Source organism: Microcaecilia unicolor, chromosome 12 (assembly GCF_901765095.1).
Source record: "Microcaecilia unicolor chromosome 12, aMicUni1.1, whole genome shotgun sequence".
Classification (NCBI taxonomy): Eukaryota; Metazoa; Chordata; class Amphibia; order Gymnophiona; family Siphonopidae; genus Microcaecilia; species Microcaecilia unicolor.
Genome location: NC_044042.1, coordinates 72,965,708 through 72,986,261, shown reverse-complemented (window position 1 = coordinate 72,986,261; position 20,554 = coordinate 72,965,708). Strand labels below are relative to the sequence as shown.

Below are 20,554 nucleotides of genomic sequence, written 5' to 3'. Positions count from 1 at the left end.
ATGCGCCCTCTCTTCCCGCCCCACCCCCTGCAAACATAAACGTGCAGGCAGTTCTTTCTCTCCTCCATCCTGACAGAACCCCCACCCCGCTGAGTACACCCTCTCCTGCGACATCCTCCAGCTTACCTTTCATCTTTCCTCTCTCCCCTAATAGAGCAGTGGTTAGGAGCGTAATGATTAGAGTAGCAGGCTAAGAACCAGGGTTCAAATCTCGCTGCAGATCCTGGTGATCTTGGGTAAATCATTTTAACCCTCCATTGCCCCAGGTACAAAATAGTACCTAGATAGAGAGAGAGATATAATGTAAACCACTTTGATTGTACCACAGAAAAATGGTACATGAAATCCACACCCCTTCACCCTTCCCTTTCCTGCACTTTTCATCACATCCTCCTCCGTTACACCAGCTTTGACTGAGAAGTTTATACTGCGAGGCTCAACGATGTCCCACATGGTTCAAATTCTTCAGTCTGCTAGCATAGCAGAGGAGAAGGATGGGGCATAGTATGCACCTGCTCTCCTCGTCCTCCTTCTCCTCCTCTTGTTTGTGCTGAAACTGCAGAAGAAGAAAGAGATAAAAGAAGGAAGATAATCTAGGAGGGGAGCTGCATGTATGTGTATGCTGGGGGAGTACCACAGGGAAAGGGAGGAAGGGGGGTGCCACAGGTGAGTTTTGTATTCATGTCCTGAAGATACTGCAGGGGGAGGTGGGCAAGGGGAGAGCTGAGAGAGGTGTATTTGGAGGATTTACAGAATGCAATGGGGGAGGATTTGGTTTGAGAGAGAGCTAAGAGTGCTGAAGGACTCGAAGAGTTATTGCAGGGTGGGGGAAGGGGTAAGAATCAAGAGAGCTACAGTGAGATAGTTTGGTGGAACGGACTTAGATCTAGGATGGCAGGTATGTATTTCAGAAATACAGATAGTGAGTGTGTGCGCACTTGTGGGGGGGAGACGAGAAGAATTTTAGAAAAAGCAAGGGGGTATATGGACGGGGGAGGAGGAGAGCTATGAGGATATGTATGCCCAGGGATAGAGAACTGCAGTCTTGCTGGGAGGAGAGGGAAAATGTGTCCATGCTCATTGTGCTGAGGAGAGCTTTAGATATTCCATTGTATGTCTTTTTGAGCTTTAATAAAATTCAAGTTACAAAATATTGTGTTTGGGTGGTTTCTCCATACTAGTGGAGGAAGGGGGCAGAGAAAGCGGGGGAATTAACCCCCCCCCCCCCCCCCTCCCTAAACTGAATCTCATTTCCCATCTCTGAGTGGTTTAAGTTAGTTGAGGAGTGAGACTACTGGAGAAGGGGACACAGTCTGAGCCTGAGCTGGAAGAAAGCTTGAGGGGAAAGGGTCAGGTTTTGGACATGGAAGAGCCAAGCTTTTATGCTAGGGGAATTCTATGTAAAAATAAATACAAAAAGAATGAGGAATTTTAAAAACTGCAGATTTTTAACTTTGCATAGAATGTCCTCAGGAGTAAGGTTAAAAGATAGAAAGTAGAAAGTAGCGTTAAATGGTCAGTATTCTCAATAAAGGGGTTCCCCAGGGGTCTGTTCTGGGGCTGCTACTTTTCCCATATTTATAAATTAGAGATGGGAATAACTAGTGAGGTAATTAAATTTGCTGATGACACAGGAGTTATTCCAAGTTGTTAAATCGCAGGAGGATTGTGAAAAATTGCAAGAGGACCTTACGAGACTGGGCATCCAAATGGCAGATGCCATTTAATGTGAGCAAGTGCAAGGTGATGCATGTGGGAAAGAGGAACCCAAACTGTAGCTATTAGATTGTAAGCTCTTTGAGCAGGGACTGTCTTTCTTCTATGTTTGTGCAGCGCTGCGTATGCCTTGTAGCGCTATAGAAATGCTAAATAGTAGTAGTAGTAGTAGTTTGTGATGCAAGGTTCCGCATTAGGAATCGCTGTCCAGGAAAAGGATGATGCGATGAAACCCTCTGCTCAGTGAGCAGCAATGACTAACAAAGCAAATAGAATGTTAAGAATTATTAGGAAAGGAATGGAAAACAAAAATGAGAGAGTTATAATGCCTTTGTATAGCTCCATGGTGTGACCCCCCCACCTCAAATACTGTGTGCAATTCTGGTCATCACATCTCAAAAAAGATATTGCAAAATTAGAAAAGGTACAGAGAAGGGTGACAAAAATGATAAGAGATGGTCACTGTCTTGATCTCATCTTCTCCTCCAACTGTTCACCTTCTAGTTTCCTTGCCTCTGATCATCCCTCCTCTGATCACCATCTTATAACTTTCACACTTAAATCTCCTCCCTCCCAGTCCCGTCCTATCCTATCTAATTTATCTAGGAATCTTCACGATATTGACCCTTCATCTCTATCCTCCCATGTTTCAAACCTCCTCTCTACTGTGGCACCATCCACGTCTGTCAACGAGGCTGTTTCTTCTTACAACAATACTCTATCCTCTGCCTTAGACACTCTTGCACCTTTGATGACCCGCCCTGTAAGGCGTACAAAACCCCAACCTTGGCTGACTTCTAATATCCGCTACCTACGTTCCTGTACCCGCTCCGCCGAACGCCTCTGGCGGAAATCTCGGGCCCTTGCTGATTTCTTACACTTTAAGTTCATGCTGACCTCCTTCCAATCTGCTCTTTTACGTGCCAAACAGGATTATTATATCCAACTGACCAACTCTCTTGGCTCTAATCCTCGACTTCTCTTCACCACATTGAACTCTCTCCTCAAGGTGCCCCCTCCCCCAACTCCCCCTTCATTATCTCCTCAGACCCTTGCTGAATTCTTTCACAACAAGGTTCAAAAGATAAACTTTGCTTTCTCTACCTCACCAGCTCTCCCTCCACTAGTCCGTTCCCCTCTCTCTCCTTCCCCTCATTCCCTTTCCTCCTTTCCTGAAGTTACTATTGAGGAAACTACACTTCTCCTTTCTTCCTCAAAATGTACCACCTGTTCCTCTGATCCCATTCCCACCCACCTTCTTAATGCCATCTCTCCTACTCTTATTCCTTTTATCTGTCACATTCTCAACCTCTCACTTTCCACTGCGACTGTCCCTGCTGCCTTTAAACATGCTGTGGTCACACCTCTCCTTAAGAAGCCTTCACTTGACCCTACTTGTCCCTCTAATTACCGACCCATCTCCCTCCTTCCTTTTCTCTCCAAATTACTTGAGCGTGCTGTTCACCGCCGCTGCCTTGATTTTCTCTCCTCACATGATATTCTTGACCCATTACAATCTGGTTTTCGCCCTCTCCACTCAACCGAAACTGCGCTTACTAAAGTCTCCAATGACCTATTACTGGCTAAATCCAGAGGTCAATATTCCATCCTCATTCTTCTTGATCTTTCCGCTGCTTTTGACACTGTCGATCACAGCATACTTCTCGATACCCTGTCCTCACTTGGATTCCAGGGCTCTGTCCTTTCCTGGTTCTCTTCCTACCTCTCCCTCCGCACCTTTAGTGTTCACTCTGGTGGATCCTCTTCTACTTCTATCCCTCTGCCTGTCGGCGTACCTCAGGGTTCTGTTCTTGGTCCCCTCCTCTTTTCTATCTACACTTCTTCCCTTGGTTCATTAATCTCATCCCATGGCTTTTCCTACCATCTCTATGCTGATGACTCCCAAATCTACCTTTCTACCCCTGATATCTCACCTTGCATCCAAACCAAAGTTTCAGCGTGCTTGTCTGACATTGCTGCCTGGATGTCTCAACGCCACCTGAAATTAAATATGACCAAAACCGAGCTTCTCGTTTTCCCCCCCAAACCCACCTCCCCGCTCCCCCCGTTTTCTATTTCTGTTGATGGCTCTCTCATTCTCCCTGACTCCTCAGCTCGAAACCTTGGGGTCATCTTTGACTCTTCTCTCTCCTTCTCTGCTCATATCCAGCAGACCGCCAAAACCTGTCGTTTCTTTCTTTACAACATCCGTAAAATCCGCCCCTTTCTTTCCGAGCACTCTACCAAAACCCTCATCCACACCCTTGTCACCTCTCGTTTAGACTACTGCAATCTGCTTCTTGCTGGCCTCCCACTTAGTCACCTCTCCCCTCTCCAGTCGGTTCAAAACTCTGCTGCCCGTCTCATCTTCCTCCAGGGTCGCTTTACTCATACTACCCCTCTCCTCAAGACCCTTCACTGGCTCCCTATCCGTTTTCGCATCCTGTTCAAACTTCTTCTACTAACCTATAAATGTATTCACTCTGCTGCTCCCTAGTATCTCTCCACACTCGTCCTTCCCTACACCCCTTCCCGTGCACTCCGCTCCATGGATAAATCCTTCTTATCTGTTCCCTTCTCCACTACTGCCAACTCCAGACTTCGCGCCTTCTGTCTCGCTGCACCCTACGCCTGGAATAAACTTCCTGAGCCCCTACGTCTTGCCCCATCCATGGCCACCTTTAAATCTAGACTGAAAGCCCACCTCTTTAACATTGCTTTTGACTCGTAACCACTCGCCTCCACCTACCCTCCTCTCTTCCTTCCCGTTCACATTAATTGATTTGATTGCTTACTTTATTTATTTTTTGTCTATTAGATTGTAAGCTCTTTGAGCAGGGACTGTCTTTCTTCTATGTTTGTGCAGCGCTGCGTATGCCTTGTAGCGCTATAGAAATGCTAAATAGTAGTAGTAGGGATGGGATGACTTCCCTATGAGGAAAGGCTGAAGTGGCTAGGTCTCTTCAAGCTTGGAGAGGAGACTGCTGAAGGGAGATACAATAGAGGTCTATAAAATATTGAGTGGAGTGGAACGGGTAGAGATGAATCGTTTGTTTACGCTTTCCAAAAATACTAAGACTAGGGGGAACGCAATGAAGCTACTAAGTAGTAAATTTAAAACAAACCAAAGAAAATATTTCTTCAGTCAGTGTGTAATCTCAACATGTAATTAAACTCTGGAATTTGTTGCCAGAGAATGTGGAAAAAGCAGTTAGCTTAGCGGGGGTTTTAAAAAGGTTTGTATAATTTTCGGGGAGGGGGGGGGGAGGAGTCCATACACCATTATTAAGATGGACTTGGGGAAATCCAGTGCTTATTTCTAGGATAAGTAGCAGATTTGTTTTATGATCTTGACAGGTACTTGTGACCTGGATTGTCTACTGTTGGAACCAGAATGCTGGCTTGATGAACCTTCAGTCTGTCCCAATGTGGCAACGCTTATGTTCTTATGCTTATTTGCTATCATCACCTCCTTTCTACATGGATGTATTGTTATCCAGAGGTTCATTTGCCAAAAGATTATGGAAGGGTGGCATCCTCTCCCAAAATAGCCCCACCACAGACAAGATTACTTTCAAAAGATAATGAACGATTAGGGGAGGAGAGAGAGAGATAATTGTTTTAATTTTTAGTCCACCTTTTCAAACACTGCTGTAAGCTTCTTAGAATTAGTAACTCAGGTATAGTACATCTTGTCCCATTAAAGAGCTTATAATCAAGGTGGGTACCAGAGACTACAGGAGATTGTGACATGTCGGTGACAGAAGCAGGATTTGAACCCTGGTTTTCCTGTTTCTCAGGCTGCTGTTCTAACCACCGACCACTCCTTTCCAAACTAATTGCCGAAGTTGTAAGGTAAAGAGCAATTTCATGACTGGATGTCTGATTACTACCCAAATCAGGCTCTGCATCAAAGCCGCCATGATTCCTATACCAAAACTAAGGCTGGGAAAAGGTGCAGAAAGAGAGCTGATTTATGATGGTACAGTACAAGTCCAAAAATCCGAACTGCTCGGGGATTGGGTCAGTGTGGCTTTTGGGATTTTCTGGATTCTCAGGCAGTACTTTAAGGAAGAATGAAGAGAGAAACTGGCAAATTTTGTTGATTTTTAGACTTCCCTATCCGGCGTCTGTGTCTCTCTTCCCCATAGGAGGGGGCCATGGGTCTGAGATCAAATGAAGGGGCCAAGGCCATAGGAGCCAATTTTTCAAAATGATTGGGGGTGCTGTAAATTTTTTTTTTTTTTTACAGGTGGTGCCTTCCCCCTCGTCCCCCCTCCACCACCATCCAAGTTACAGGCCCACCTCTCCCCCTCCCTTCGAGTTGCAGGCCCCCCTCCCTTCGAGTTCCGGGGGTCCCTCCCTCCCCTCTCTCCTTTCCCTCCCTCCGAGTTCCAGGGGGTCCTGCCCTCCCTCCGAGTTCCAGAGGGTCCCTCTGAGTTCCTGGGGGTCCCTCCCTCCCCTCTCTCCTTTCCCTCCCTCCGAGTTCCAGGGGGTCCTGCCCTCCCTCCGAGTTCCAGAGGGTCCCTCTGAGTTCCTGGGGGTCCCTCCCTCCCTCGGAGTTTCAGGCTCCCTCCGAGTTCCAGGGGTCCGTCCGTCCTTCCCTCCCTCCCTCCCTCGGAGTTCCAGGGTCCCCTCCCTCCGAATTTTAAAAGTCATCTTGACTTAACTCGTCAGGGTTACGGTGGCCGGCAGCAGCGGTAAAAAGCGTGCAGGCTCGGCGCTTACTTCAGTTTTCCCTTCTCTCTCTCAGCTCTGGTCCCGCCCTCATTTCCTGTTTCCGCAAGGGCGGGACCAGAGCTGAGAGAGAGAGAGAAGGGAAAACTGAAGTAAGCGCCGAGCCTGCACGCTTTTTACCACTGCTGCTGGCCGCCGTAACCCCGACGAGTTAAGTCAAGGTGACTTTTAAAATTCAGAGGGACGATGACCCTGGAACTCGAAGGGAGGGACGATGACCCTGGAACTTGGAGGGAGGAAACTAACTTCTGGTGGGTGAAATATTGGGGGTGCTCGAGCACCCTCAGCAGCCACAGAGTCGGCGCCTATGGCCAAGGCTCCCCTGTGGATACGCCCCTCCCAGCCCTGGCCGTGGCACGATCTCGCTCCTTGATGTACAATACAGGCATGGTACCTTTCCAGAAGTCTGCCTTGCTGCAGCACCAGGGAGTATGAGAACCGTGGGCAGGGCTGGGAGCAGAGGGAGAGACGCTGGACTGTGGTTGGAGAGGGGGGGAGGGAGGAGGTGTAGTCGGGATTCTCGGGCGGATTCCACAATTTTTAGGGGTCCGGATTTTCGGCATCCAAATTTTTGGACTTCTACTGTATATATTATCAGATACAGCAGGTTCCAGTGGAATGTGTGTGCTGGATCAGCTGCTTGCTCCAGAGGTCTGACTAGCAAGATCACTGCAGGATTTTATTCTTTGCTTGATTTAAAAAAAAAAAAAAAGAGAGATGCTGAATCAGGAGGCTTCTGCCTTGTTCAGTCTACTCCTGGTGGAATTCTGCACGATACAGAATTTGCGCAGCTTTCCGCACCTGCATAGAATTCTGAACTTCCCATTGAAAACTCTGTGCAGACAGCAGCAATCTCAGTGGCTCACCATCCCTACCACGATCAAAAAGAGAAGGTTAGGCTGCTTGCTCATTCTCTGCCATCTGTCGACTGTTCTTTAAACTGCGCAGCCATGGCCATGCACTACCACCTCGTGCTGTGCCCTCAGGAGGAGGGGGAGTGGCTGAAAAAAAGATGGATCGTGTGCATGTGCCATGGGGGAAGGGCTGGAGAAAAGTAGATAGGGGATGTGTGCCATGGGAGAGTGAGGGGGGCTAGAGAAAGCTGCAGAAGGAGTGTGCTATTGGGGTTGGTGGGGGATGTGCTGGGAGGGGAGAGATCTTGGGGACAGATGGAACTGAAGTCTTGCTGGGAGTTTGAGAACGAGAGTGTGGGGGGAGAATTGTAGATGGACAGTTGTTAGGGGTAGACAGGTAAATAGAAGGGGAAGGGGCAAGAAGAGAAAAATGGAGGTATTCATCCTGAAGAAGGAGCAGGACAAAGCTGCGGAATGAACTTACCTAGGAGAGGAGTGGTAAAAGCTGAGAGAGAACTAGAGAAGTTTGGAGCCTGAGGAGAGAAGTGGCTCTAGGGAGGGGGTGATTCATTCCTGGAGGAAGAACCATTTCTTTTAATGGGGAAATTCTGTATCCATTACTTGTAATTTTCTTGTGAAGAATTTTGCAGATTTTTTTTTTTTTTTGCGCAGAATTCCCCCAGGAGTTTTTCTTAAACTGCTTGAGAGCAGAGCAAGGCCTCTCTTCCTCCCATGTCTATCCAATAGAGCGTTGTGCTAGCTTCAGAACTTGACTACTTATGCTTTAGCCTAGTAACAATACTGCCACCCTGCAGGCTTTTGCCCTCTCATGTATCCTGTGGCTTTTATTCATTAAAAAGAGAAGATAGTAAACAAGTTGCAAGCAATGCTTTTTACTACACTGCTCTACTGCTTTGATGACTAGGTTTGAGAACTAATCCCAATTAAAAGAATTTGTTTCATTGCCAATCCCTTTCCTTTAGGGAAATTTTTCACAAACAAAATGAAGATTAGTGTCTGTAATAAGCTTGTAGCCACAGCTTGTCCTGACATGCACGACAAACCTTCAAGCATTTTATTCTAACATGTAACAGTAATCGGCAGCAGACTGCAAGGTTTGTCCTATCTTTGATGTAATTTATTTCTGTCCTGTTTTTTTTTTTCCCCCCAAAGAGTGGATTAATTAAGGCTTAGAGAATTGGCTTGAAATCAGTCAGATTGTTATGCTGTTGGAGCGTAGTAATGGAATGTCTTTTGAAAGATGTGACAGTTTTAATGTCCCAGAACAAGTGAATCCAGACTGCCCCAATTTGACTGCCCCTATCGGACCGACCGTTCACTTGTCTATTAGATTGTAAGCTCTTTGAGCAGGGACTGTCTCTCTTTGTTAAATTGTACAGCGCTGCGTAACCCTAGTAGCGCTCTAGAAATGTGTAGTAGTAGTAGTAGGTAGAACTACATTTATGAAGATTATCCAAAACTGCTTTGAGTAGAGTGATATAGCTAATCTTATAAATAGAAAAAAAAAACGAGTAGTGAGACATTTATTCATATTGAGATTTCTGATTTCTACAGGCATGATCAGTTGTAAATATGATGGCATAAAGCATCTCCTAATAGTGCTTTGTATATGTCTCTTAGATCTCTGATGCACTCCTTCAGAAATAGAGAGTTAAGTCTCATACTGAAGAGGAGAAGTGTCAGCCCTCAGCAGACTGCTGTCATATATGGAGATGGAGGGATGCAGCTGAAGAGATCATAGAGTTAGAATTTGGGGACCAATAAGGACAAGTGTAGTGGACAAACAGCTTGGGATCCCATTCTTCAGCAAGGGAAAAGCGAGATGCTGAGGATGAGTGCTGCAGTTTTCTGAGGCTGCATTGATATCATCTTTTCCATGAATAGCCACAGGACTGAATTCTATAAATGGTGCTGAAAAAATAGCACTAAGCCCAATTCTGTAAATGGCGCTTAAAGTTAGGCACCGTTTATAGAATAGTGCTTTGTGCCAGGAACCACAACTACCATTTATGCTCACAAAACCTTGATGTAAATCCCTGCGCCTAAATTAGGTACAGATCCCCTTTATTCTATAACAACGTGCATAAATTAAAGGAATGCCCCTGATCCACTCATGACCCTCCCATGGCCGCACCCCCTTTTTGGACCTGCTCATAACAATTTGTGTGCATAAATTTGAATTAAATCCAATTAGTGCCAATAATTCAGTTTAAAATGTGCGTGCAAACCATGAGACCAAGCACTCCATCTCTATTCTCAGATTTCTGGTGTTCTGCTATTAGGGGGTCATGGGATAGGGTGGGGGAGGAGATGGGTTAAGAGCTGGAATTGTTTACAAAGTTCATAAATGAGTTATTGTATTGTTTACTTCAATGTTTATTTACTTTAAAAAAAAAAGGGATTTAACCACAAAATGCACATTCAAATTGGCCGTGGGCCCAAACTTTTGCTTGCAATTTTTAGCACTTTTTATAGAATTTGGGGGATAATGGTTAGTGATGTGAAAAAGTTATTTTGTCCCCTCCAGCTTTCTCCCTTTATTGCCATATGTCACAATGAATGCTTTCTAGTCTTTAAACAAAATGTAATACTAGACAAAGGGAACCTGAGTGAACACAACACAGTTTTTAAATTATTGCTTCCATTTATTTAAGGAACAAAGTTATCAAACACCCATGTGAAAATGTAAATTCACCTCCTTTAGCAGCAATAATTGCAACTAGACACTTCCTATAAGTTCATATTGGTTTTTCCCATCACTGTTGAGGAATCTTAATTCACTCTCCTTTGCAGAACTTCTTCAATTCAGACACTACTACTACTACTACTACTACTACTTAACATTTCTAGAGCGCTACTAGGGTTACGCAGCGCTGTACAATTTAACAAAGAGAGACAGTCCCTGCTCAAAGAGCTTACAATCTAATAGACAAGTGAACGGTCGGTCCGATAGGGGCAGTCAAATTGGGGCAGTCTGGATTCACTGAACGGTAAGGGTTAGGTGCCGAACGCAGCATTGAAGAGGTGGGCTTTAAGCAAAGACTTGAAGACGGGCAGGGAGGGGGCTTGGCGTAAGGGTTCAGGAAGGTTGTTCCAAGCATAGGGTGAGGCGAGGCAGAATGAGCGGAGCCTGGAGTTGGCGGTGGTGGAGAAGGGTACTGAGAGGAGGGATTTATCCTGTGAACGGAGGTTACGGGCGGGGAACGTAAGGGGAGATGAGGGTAGAGAGGTAGTGAGGGGCAGCAGACTGAGTGCATTTGTAGGTAAGAAGGAGAAGCTTGAATTGAATGCGGTATCTGATCGGAAGCCAGTGAAGTGACCTGAGGAGAGGGGTGATATGAGTATATCGGTTCTGGCGGAATATGAGACGTGCAGCAGAGTTCTGAACAGACTGAAGGGGGGATAGATGGCTAAGTGGGAGGCCGGTGAGGAGTAAGTTGCAGTAGTCCAGGCGAGAGGTAATGAGAGCGTGGACGAGAGTTCGGGTGGTGTGTTCAGAGAGGAAAGGGCGAATTTTGCTGATGTTAAGAGGAAGAAGCGACAGGTCTTGGCTATCTGCTGGATATGCGCAGAGAAGGAGAGAGAGGAGTCAAAGATGACTCCGAGGTTGCGGGCAGATGAGACGGGGAGGATGAGGGTGTTATCAACTGAGATAGAAAGTGGAGGAAGAGGAGAAGTGGGTTTTGGTGGAAAGACGATAAGCTCGGTCTTGGACATGTTCAGTTTCAGGTGGCGGTTGGACATCCAGGCAGCAATGTCGGATAAGCAGGCCGATACCTTTGCCTGGGTCTCCGCGGTGATGTCTGGTGTGGAGAGATACAGTTGGGTGTCATCAGCATAGAGATGATACTGGAAACCATGAGATGAGATCAGGGAGCCCAGGGAAGAGGTGTAGATTGAGAAGAGAAGGGGTCCAAGGACCGATCCCTGGGGAACACCAACAGATAAGGGGATGGGGGTGGAGGAAGATCCATGAGAGTGAACTTTGAAGGTGCGGTGGGAGAGATAGGAGGAGAACCAGGAGAGGACAGAGCCCTGGAACCCAAATGAGGACAGTGTGGCAAGAAGTAAGTCATGATTGACAGTGTCAAAAGCGGCGGATAGATCCAGGAGGATGAGGATGGAGTAGTGGCCTCTGGATTTGGCAAGGAACAGGTCATTACAGACTTTAGAAAGTGCTGTTTCTGTCGAGTGAAGAGGGCGAAAACCGGATTGAAGCGGATCAAGGATGGCATGAGAGGAGAGAAAATCAAGGCAGCGGCTGTGGACTGCGCGCTCAAGTGTCTTGGAGAGGAAGGGTAGGAGGGAGATGGGGCGGTAGTTGGAGGGACAGGTAGGGTCTAGTGATGGTTTTTTGAGGAGTGGCGTGACTACAGCATGCTTGAAGGTGTCGGGGACAGACACATTTGTAGAGTTTTGTTCCGGTCCTGCCACAGTATTTCTATTGGGTTCGAGTCAAGACCTTGACTAAGCCAATCCAAAAATTTGTGTTTTTTCATCCATTCAGATTTAGACTTGCTTTTGTGTTTTAGATCACTGTCTTGCTGCATAACCCAATTGGACATTCTCCTCAAAAATTTTCCGACACAGTGCAGATTTCATGGTTTCTTCTATAATGGGCTAGTATTCCAGGGCTTAAGGCAGCAAAATATCCCCACACCATCACACAACCACCACTATGTTTCACTGTTGGTATGATGATCTTACTGTGGAATGCTATTTTTGCTTACACTAGACATAATGGGACCTTACCTGTGTTGTCCACTTTTGCCTTGCTTTGCCTGTCCATAGAACATTATCCCAAAAGTCTTGGATCATCCAGGTGTGTATTTCCAAATGTGAGGTGAGCATTGATATTACTTTTGCATAGCAGGAGTTACCTCCTTGCTTCTCTTCCCATGAATCCAATTTTGCCCATTTTTTTTTTTCTTAGTGTGGAGTTAAGACCACTGACCGTAGCTGAGGCTAGAGAGGCCTGCCGTTCTTTGGATGTTCTTTTGGGATGTTTTGTGACTTCCTGGATGAGTTGTTGCTGCACCCTTGCAGTCATTTTGGTAGGCCTGGGAAGGTTTACCACTGTTTCAAGTCCTTTTCTTTGGAGTTAGTTGTTCTCAGTATGGTTCAGTAGAATTCTAGAGGTTTAGAAATGGCTTTGTAACCTTTTTCAGACTGGTATATATTTCAACAACTTTTTTACTCATCTCTTCTGAAATGTCCTTTGATCATGACATAGCATTCTTGTAGAAGCTTTGTGGTGACTAATTTACTTTCATGGTAAGGTTCAGTATATAGTGAGATTGTAGGACTGACTGCAGTCAAGCCTGGCTGTGTTAGATCAGCTGAATCTAATTAGCAATTAAATTTGTCAGTGAAGTACAGGGACAGTTACTTTTTTACCTGGGTGATATGGGTATTGGATAACTTTGTTCCTTAAATGATGTAATCATTTACAAACTGTTTGTTCAGGTTCCCTTTGTCTAATACTACATTTTGTTTAAAGATCAGAAAGCATTCAGTGTGACATATATGCAATAACTAGTAAAACTAGGCCCATTTCTGACACACATGAAACGGGCGCTAGCAGGGTTTTCCTCGGAGTGTGTTATGTTTGAGAGAGTATGTGTGAGATTGACTGTGTGTGAAAGAGAAAGAATGAATGTGCGAGTGTGTGACAGAGAGAGAGTGAGACTGCTGGGTGCGAGTGTGTCTCCTCTGTCCCCCCTCCAGCCACCCAGCGATTCTCCTTTTTCCCTTGCCCCCCTCCAGCCACCCAGCAAATCTCCCCTGCCCCCCCTCCAGCCACCCAGTGAGTCTCCTCTGTTCCCTGCCCCCCCTCCAGCCACCCAGCGATTGTCCTGTCTCCCCTGCCCCCCCTCCAGCCACCTAGCGATTCTTCTTTTTCCCTTGCCCCCCCCAACCACCCAGCAAATCTCCTCTCTCCCCTGCCCCCCCCAGCCACCCAGCGATTCTCCTGTCTCCCCTGCCCCCCCCTCCAGTCACTCCTCCACTTTAATCAGCATATATTAAATTCCCCCCATGTGCTACAGAAAAGCACTGAGCACATCTTAATATAATAAAATGCACCGTGAACGTTCTGAAGACAACGTTCTGAAGCCACTCAAACACTCCCTGTAGGGTTCGTGGATTCGTGGTGTGAAGCCAGCCAGCCGTCTCTGCCCCGCCCTCGTGTCAAACGTCATGACGTCGAGGGCGGAAAAAAAAACAAACAATTCCGGCAGCGCAGCGTCAGGGAAGGAGGCGGCGCTCCCGACGTCTCTAGCCTTCCCTTCGCTGTGTTCCGCCTTCTTCTGACGTCAAGGATGACATCAGAAGAAGGTGGAACACAGCGAAGGGAAGGCTAGACGTCGGGAGCGCCGCCTCCTTCCCTGATGCTGCGCTGCCGGAACCGCCACGGAGGTAAATTTAAAAAGAAGAAAAAAAAAAGGGATGTTGGGGGGAGAGAAGAGGGTGGGCAGTAAAGTTGAACAATGAGAGCGGGAGGGCAGGGGAGAAACGACAGCATGGATGCGAAGGGGGGGAGAGAAGAGGGTGGGCCAGGCTGGGAGAGAGGAGCATGGATGTGAGGGGGGGTCATGGAAGGGAGAGAGGGGACTTGCTGGAAAAGGATGAATGGAGGCGGCAGGGGACAGAGGAGCATGGATGGGCATGGATTGGGAGGGCAGGGCTCAGGGAGAGAGGGGAATTGCTGGAAAGGGATGAATGGAGGGGGGCAGGGGACAGAGGAGCATGGATTGGGAGGGCAGGGCTCAGGGAGAGAGGGGAATTGCTGGATAGGGATGAATGGAGGGGACAGATGGGCATGGATGGATATGGATTGCAGGGCAGGGCTCAGGGAGAGAGGGGAATTGCTGGATAGGGATGAATGGAGGGGGCAGGTGACAGAGGGGCATGGATGGGCATGGATTGGGAGGGCAGGGCTCAGGGAGAGAGGGGAATTGCTGGAAAAGGATGAATGGAGGGGTCAGGGGACAGATGGGCATGGATTGGGAGGGCAGGGCTCACACTCTCTCATATACAATGTCTTTCTGACTCTCACTCTCACACACTCTGTCTCTCACTGTATCACATTCACTCTCTATGTGCCACACAGTCATTCACACACTCGCTTGGTCTCATACACTCACTCTCACAGAGAATCTGTGTCTCACACACTCTCTCTCTCGCCCACACACACACACTCTCTCTCACACACACACTCTTTCACAAACACACTCACACCCAGACTCACTCTCTCTCTCACACACACACACACTCACACTTTCACTCTGACTCTCAAACAGTCACTCTCACATACACTCTCCCAAACATACACACTCCAAGGAAAACCTTGCTAGCGCCCGTTTCATTTGTGTCAGAAACGGGCCTTTTTTACTAGTGCTATATAATAAAATGCACCTCCAACGTTCTGAAGCCGAGAAAGTCAAGCCTTGAAGCATTCCTGCAATGTTCCGGAACTATGTGTCGTCAATTGAGGAGATGGAGCCTTACAGAGCGCACGAATGCTTCAAGGCTTGAAGGCTTCACTTTCTCGGTTTCAGAACGTTGGGCGTGTGTTTTATTATATAGGATAGGGAGAAATCATTCAAGGATAAATAGTTTTTCACATCACTGTAAGTGTGGGCCCATTCTAGTGGGGACAAACAGTTTTCAGGATATGAATTAAGTATTGAGGCTTTGAATTTTTTGCCGGATTTATTTCTTTTTTTAGGCATGTCAATTTTGCTATTCTGAATGACAGATTGCCTGGTTTGCAACTTGGTCACACTCCATGGGTAGCCTTTTTGTTTTTGCCACAGATTATGATGATGGGTTTTCAATGAAACACACGGCTACTGCCCGTTTCCAGAGAAATCACCGGCTAATCAGTGAGATATTGAGTGAAAGTGTGGTACCAGATGTCCGCTCAGTCGTCACAACTGCCAGAATGCAGGTCCTTAAACGCCAGGTTCAGTCCCTAATGGTTCACCAGGTAAAGTCTGCTAGATTGTCTTCAGCACTAAATGGGCTAAGTTGGCGCCAGACTTCAATGATTGGCACGACATAATTAAGTGCATGTACTTGCAGAAACATGTGGGGGTTTTTTTGTTCTGTACACTGAAACTAACCTCACCCCAAGCATTTGGGAGAGGCTGTTAGGCAATCCTGAATGCTTTTGCTGAGGAATCAGTGGCCTTGTTTTTTATGGGTTAGATAAAGTTTTATGTATTCACCAGAAAAGAAGCTCTTTGTACTGCCACTGTAGCTGTTCTTAGCTCTGTTGATGGTTTCCTGTAGTATATTACAATTCGATGGTGCTATTTAACCAGCAGAGCTGGAGAAAACTACTGCTTCAAAAAAATAAATGAGGCACTGAAGTTAGAGGGACAGCAGCAAATGGTGAATGTTTGTTTTGGAGTGACCTGCATAGTCCTTACCGGAGTGGAGGAGTAGCCTAATGGGTAGTGCAGAGGGCTGAGGACCTTGAGACCTGGCTTCAAGTCCCACTGCAGCTCCTTGTGACCCAGGGCAAGTCATTTATCCCTCCATTGCCCCAGGTACAAAAACAGATTGTGAGCCCAGTAGGAACAGCGAAAGTACCGGCATATAACATGTAAACCACTTTGGTTATACCATATCAAGTTCATGACCCTTGACACTACTGTTGTGCTTTAAAAAGGAGGGTATGGACTAGAAGAGTGGGGGAGACATGGAAGAGCATTTTCGATATGACGTCTAAGTCTGATTTTGGAAGTTTTGCACAAAGCATCCAAATCCGAATAGGAAAAAAAGTAATTTTGAAAAAAAAGAAGACTTTTTTTTTTTCCTGAAAATACTGTTTCGAGCAAGGTTTTGTGCTTTGGACTTTTTTTCTGTGGGGGGATCCATTTTCAGAAAAAAAAAGTGCAAAACGTAGAGATTCATGCCATTGCAATGAAGGAGGAGCCAGCATTTTTAGTAGACTGGTGCCCCAGACATCCCAGGAGAGCAATGGGGCATCCTAGAGGGCAATTCTGTGCACTTCATAAAGTTGCTCCTAGGTACACATCTCACCTTTGCTCCCTAATCTTGTCCCCTGAGCCCTTCAAAACCCCCTACCCCCCACTGTACACCACTACAATAGCCCTTATGGGTGAAGGGGGCACTTATATGTGGGTACAGTGGGTTTTTTTTTAGTTTGGGAGGGGTCACAGTTTCCATCACAAGTATGACAGGTAGAGGGAGATAAGGACCCGGGTCCCCCACTGTGCATTGCGCTGACCACTACATTTCTCCAGGGGACCTGTGTGCTGCTTTAATAGACCTTGGCTATAACATCTGAGGCTGTCATAGAGGCTGGTAAGTCATATTTTTATTTACCTTTTTGGGGGGTGGGGGGGGGGGGGGTAACCCCTGATTCCCTCCAGGGGTCATTTAGGGCACCTTTTTGTGCCTTATTCGTTCTGAAAACATCTTGGTTTTAGTCCTGGATGTTTTTGTTTTGTTCCATTATGGCTGTAAAGCATCCCATGTGTTAGGCACACCCTAATCTCGCCTTTGAAGTGCCCCTGACACGCCCCTTTGTGATTTGAACGCACTTTTGATGAACTTCATAGAAAAATGTCTAAAATAATGGTTTTGAAAATACCAATTTCATTCATATCTGCATTTTCTGTGTACTTTAAGCACTGCTGTAAATAGGCTTGTGCTGCAACAGACACCCTTGTTACTGCACCAGCTTGTCATTATTATTTTTGTTACATTTGTACCCTGCGCTTTCCCACTCATGGGAGGCTCAATGCGGCTTACATGGGGCAATGGAGGGTTAAAGTGACTTGCCCAGAGTCACAAGGAGCTGCCTGTGCCTGAAGTGGGAATCAAACTCAGTTCCCCAGGACCAAAGTCCACCACCCTAACCACTAGGCCACTCCTCCACTTAAGTTGCTTTTTGCAGCAAAGTGCATTGAGAAAATCAAATGGTTATATGCTGTATAATTTTTTAATGTTAATATGCTCTACATTGGGATTTCATCTGCTATTTTTATTTTAGCTTTTGTATTTTATAGACTTAGATTCTTTGCTTTGTGTATAATTGATTTGGTTTTTCATAATTCATTTTGGTTACTGCTGAATTCATTTTATTATTTTACTTTTTTCAATGTTTGTCATATTTTTGTTACTGTATCCTGTAACAATTGGAAAGGCAGGCTATAAATTAGATTAATAAAATATCATTGTTAGCATATATCTATCTATATAGTTAAATACTTTCCCCACAGGATTCTATATAGCACAACTTATGGTGCGCGTGCAAATCCAGTTATATTCTGGATTTGTGCACACAACTTAATTAGTTAACAAGCCAATCAGTGCTGATACTGCCAATTAACAAGCAATTATTGACACTAATTGGCATTAATTAGAATTTATGTTCAGTACTGTTTAAGAGTGTTTTATAACATGATGCCCATAAATTCTAAGTCATGTAGTTGAAAAGGGGGCATAGAATTGGCAGGTTGTGGGTGTTTCTAAAATCTATGTGCAAGGTTATAGAATACACCTGGTCAGCGCGTAATTTGGATTTCAGCATTTACAGCAAGTTTTTACTTGGCATAACTGCCCACAACTAAATTTAGTCACGTGAACAGCATATTTATTCTATAAATCGTGCTGAAATGTAGGCTTATTCTATAAAGTACACCTACATTTAGGCATATTTCATTTTCGTGCCAATTTTTTTAGGTTTCATACATAGTCCTTTCTGTGTTACGAAACTGCTTTTCAACATTTTTATAAAATCTTAAGTGGTGTGTGCTTTTTTTTGTTTGTTTTTTTAATCAGAGAAAGTTAGAAGCTGAGCTCTTGCAGATAGAAGAGCGTCACCAGGAGAAGAAGCGAAAGTTCTTAGAGAGCACCGAGTCATTTAACAATGAATTGAAACGGGTAAGTATTGATGCCACATACATTGCGAAGCAGGGACTTCTACTGAAATTAAGTGCTGTATAACTGGTATTTTTATTTCCCTTTATAGAAGGCTTAGTCCTTCCTGTTTCAACAGCAATCGTATGTAATCTTGTCCCCAGTGGGATTGAATGGTAATATTGTATAGGTTCTGAATCTTAGCAAGAGATTATCCTTAGCTCAGATTCTGTACTTGGATCTTAGCTGAAAAGCCAAGAAGCAATCACTTTGAGGCTAGTGGATACAGTGTGGCTCTCTTTTTTTTCTTTTTTTTTTTTTTTGCTGTTAAAAAGCTTTTTCTCATACTCGGCAGCTGTGCAGCTTAAAAGTGGAGGTGGACATGGAGAAGATAGCATCTGAGATTGCCCAGGCAGAGGAACAAGCTCGCAAGCGACAAGAGGAAAGGGAAAAAGAAGCAGCTGAGCAAGTTGAGCACAGTCAGAATGCAGCAGCAGCAGCAGCAGCAGCAGCTACTGCTGAGGAGGAGCAGGTGGCCAGCAAGGCTGAGGAAAAGAGCGAAGAGGAAAGCACTCCTATGGAGACAGGTACGGACACTGCACTTGAATGGGTTTGGAATGTCTTCTTCAAGGCATGGAGAACCAGAGTGGATTTCAGATAGGCCTTTGTCGTCCTGGGCTCAGCCTAGCTAAACCTTAAGGCAATGGTGCCTGCTGCTTCGTTGCACACCAACTAAGGTTTCTGGTCTGTAAATGCTGAGAGAGGATAAGAATTTGTCTCCAGGTTTTTTAACAGATAAAGTGAAATTTGAGAAGGTTAGTTACAGAATTAATCTTGCCTGCAGGCCAGAGTTCCTCTAAAAGGTTGGTTGTGTCCAGTTCCTCTGATACTTTTCAGTGGATTGGCAGAGGCAGCATTTATTTGATAAATACAGAGTAACCCTGATTTCATGCTTTATGGTTTGATGCATGAAATGATGGCAGTACTCGGACATATTTTTACTGTATACTAAATCCGGCCACATTTTTAGCAAAAGGAGAGAATATTAGGCACATTTCATTGGCTTTGGCAGTAAATAATTGTTTTGGTATTAAAGCTCTACTGCATTTATGCATGGTTTAAAATGGTTTAATTTTTACAAACCCCTCCTTGGTTATCTAAATTCAAACTACTTTGTGTAATTATTTTAACCTGGATTTGCATTCAGATTTCTTCTAGCAGCTACAAGTGATATTTGAGTTAAAAAAAAAAAAAAAAAAAAAAACACAGAAGATGAAATATCTTGAGAGAGAACTCATTTTGCTTTTGAATATCTTTACCATACAGACTGGCTCAGGAATGATAATGATATAATGCTAAAACGGTTGCAAAATGTGTGTTGTCATTTACAGTTTGATAGGCAAAAAATGTTTGGTTCATTTTTGTGTTTTTTTCTAAGTTTCTTCCCCAGTTTTTCATAGAAACGTGATGGCAGATAAAGGCCATATGACCCATCCAGTCTGCCCATCCTCTGTAACCCCAATTCTACCTGTTCCTAAGCATTCCCACATGCTTATCCCATGCCTTTTAAAATTCTGGAACAGTCCTAGACTCCACCACCTCCACCGGGAGGCCATTCCACGCCTCCATCACCCTTTCTGTGAAATAATACTTCCTTAGGTTACTCCCTAAGCCTATTCCCTCTTAACTTTGTCATATGCCCCTTCATTCCAGAGCTCTCCTTCATTTGAAAAATGCTCTCTTCCTGTACATAAATGCCCTTGAGATTTTTAAACGTTTCTATCATGTCTCCTCTCTCCCTCTTCTCTTCCAGCGTATACATGTTGAGATTGATAAGCCTGTCCCTATAATTTTTGCATTCAAGACCGTTTACTGATTTCGTAGGCGCCCTCTGGACCGACTCCATCCTGTTTATATCTTTCCGTAGGTGCGGTCTCCAGAACTGCAAGGAGTACTCCAAATGGGGCCTCACCAGAGACTTATACAATGGCACTATCACCTCCTTTTTCCTGCTGGTCATGCCTCTCTTTATGCACCCAAGTATCCTTCTGGCTTTGGCCGTCGCTTTTTCTACCTGTTTGAAAGCTCTTTAAGGTCATCAGACACAATCACCCCCAAGTCCCGCTCTTCACCCCCTATACTGTACCATTCCCTCGGAGTTTTGCAACCCAAGTGCCTGACCCTGCATTTTTTGGGATTGAACTTTAGTTGCCAAATATCAGTCCATTCCTCTAGCTTTGCTAGGTCCTTCCTCCAGGTTGTCCACCCTGTTACAGAGTTTAGTATCATCCACAAAGAGACAACCCTTACCAGACAGCCCCTCCGCAATA

General features: G+C 45.4%; 1 protein-coding gene across 3 annotated transcripts in view; it reads left to right on the top strand.

Moving 5' to 3' along the window:
• The window catches only part of SMARCE1 (SWI/SNF related, matrix associated, actin dependent regulator of chromatin, subfamily e, member 1), an 86,433-nt gene that overhangs the window by 62,995 nt on the left and 2,884 nt on the right, over positions 1-20,554 (top strand). For all 3 annotated transcript variants that reach the window (XM_030221160.1, XM_030221162.1, XM_030221163.1), the window contains exons 8-10: positions 15,146-15,318; positions 18,147-18,248; positions 18,580-18,811. In XM_030221160.1, the coding sequence (XP_030077020.1) occupies positions 15,146-15,318; positions 18,147-18,248; positions 18,580-18,811 (507 nt within the window). The remainder of the gene's footprint in view (positions 1-15,145; positions 15,319-18,146; positions 18,249-18,579; positions 18,812-20,554) is intronic.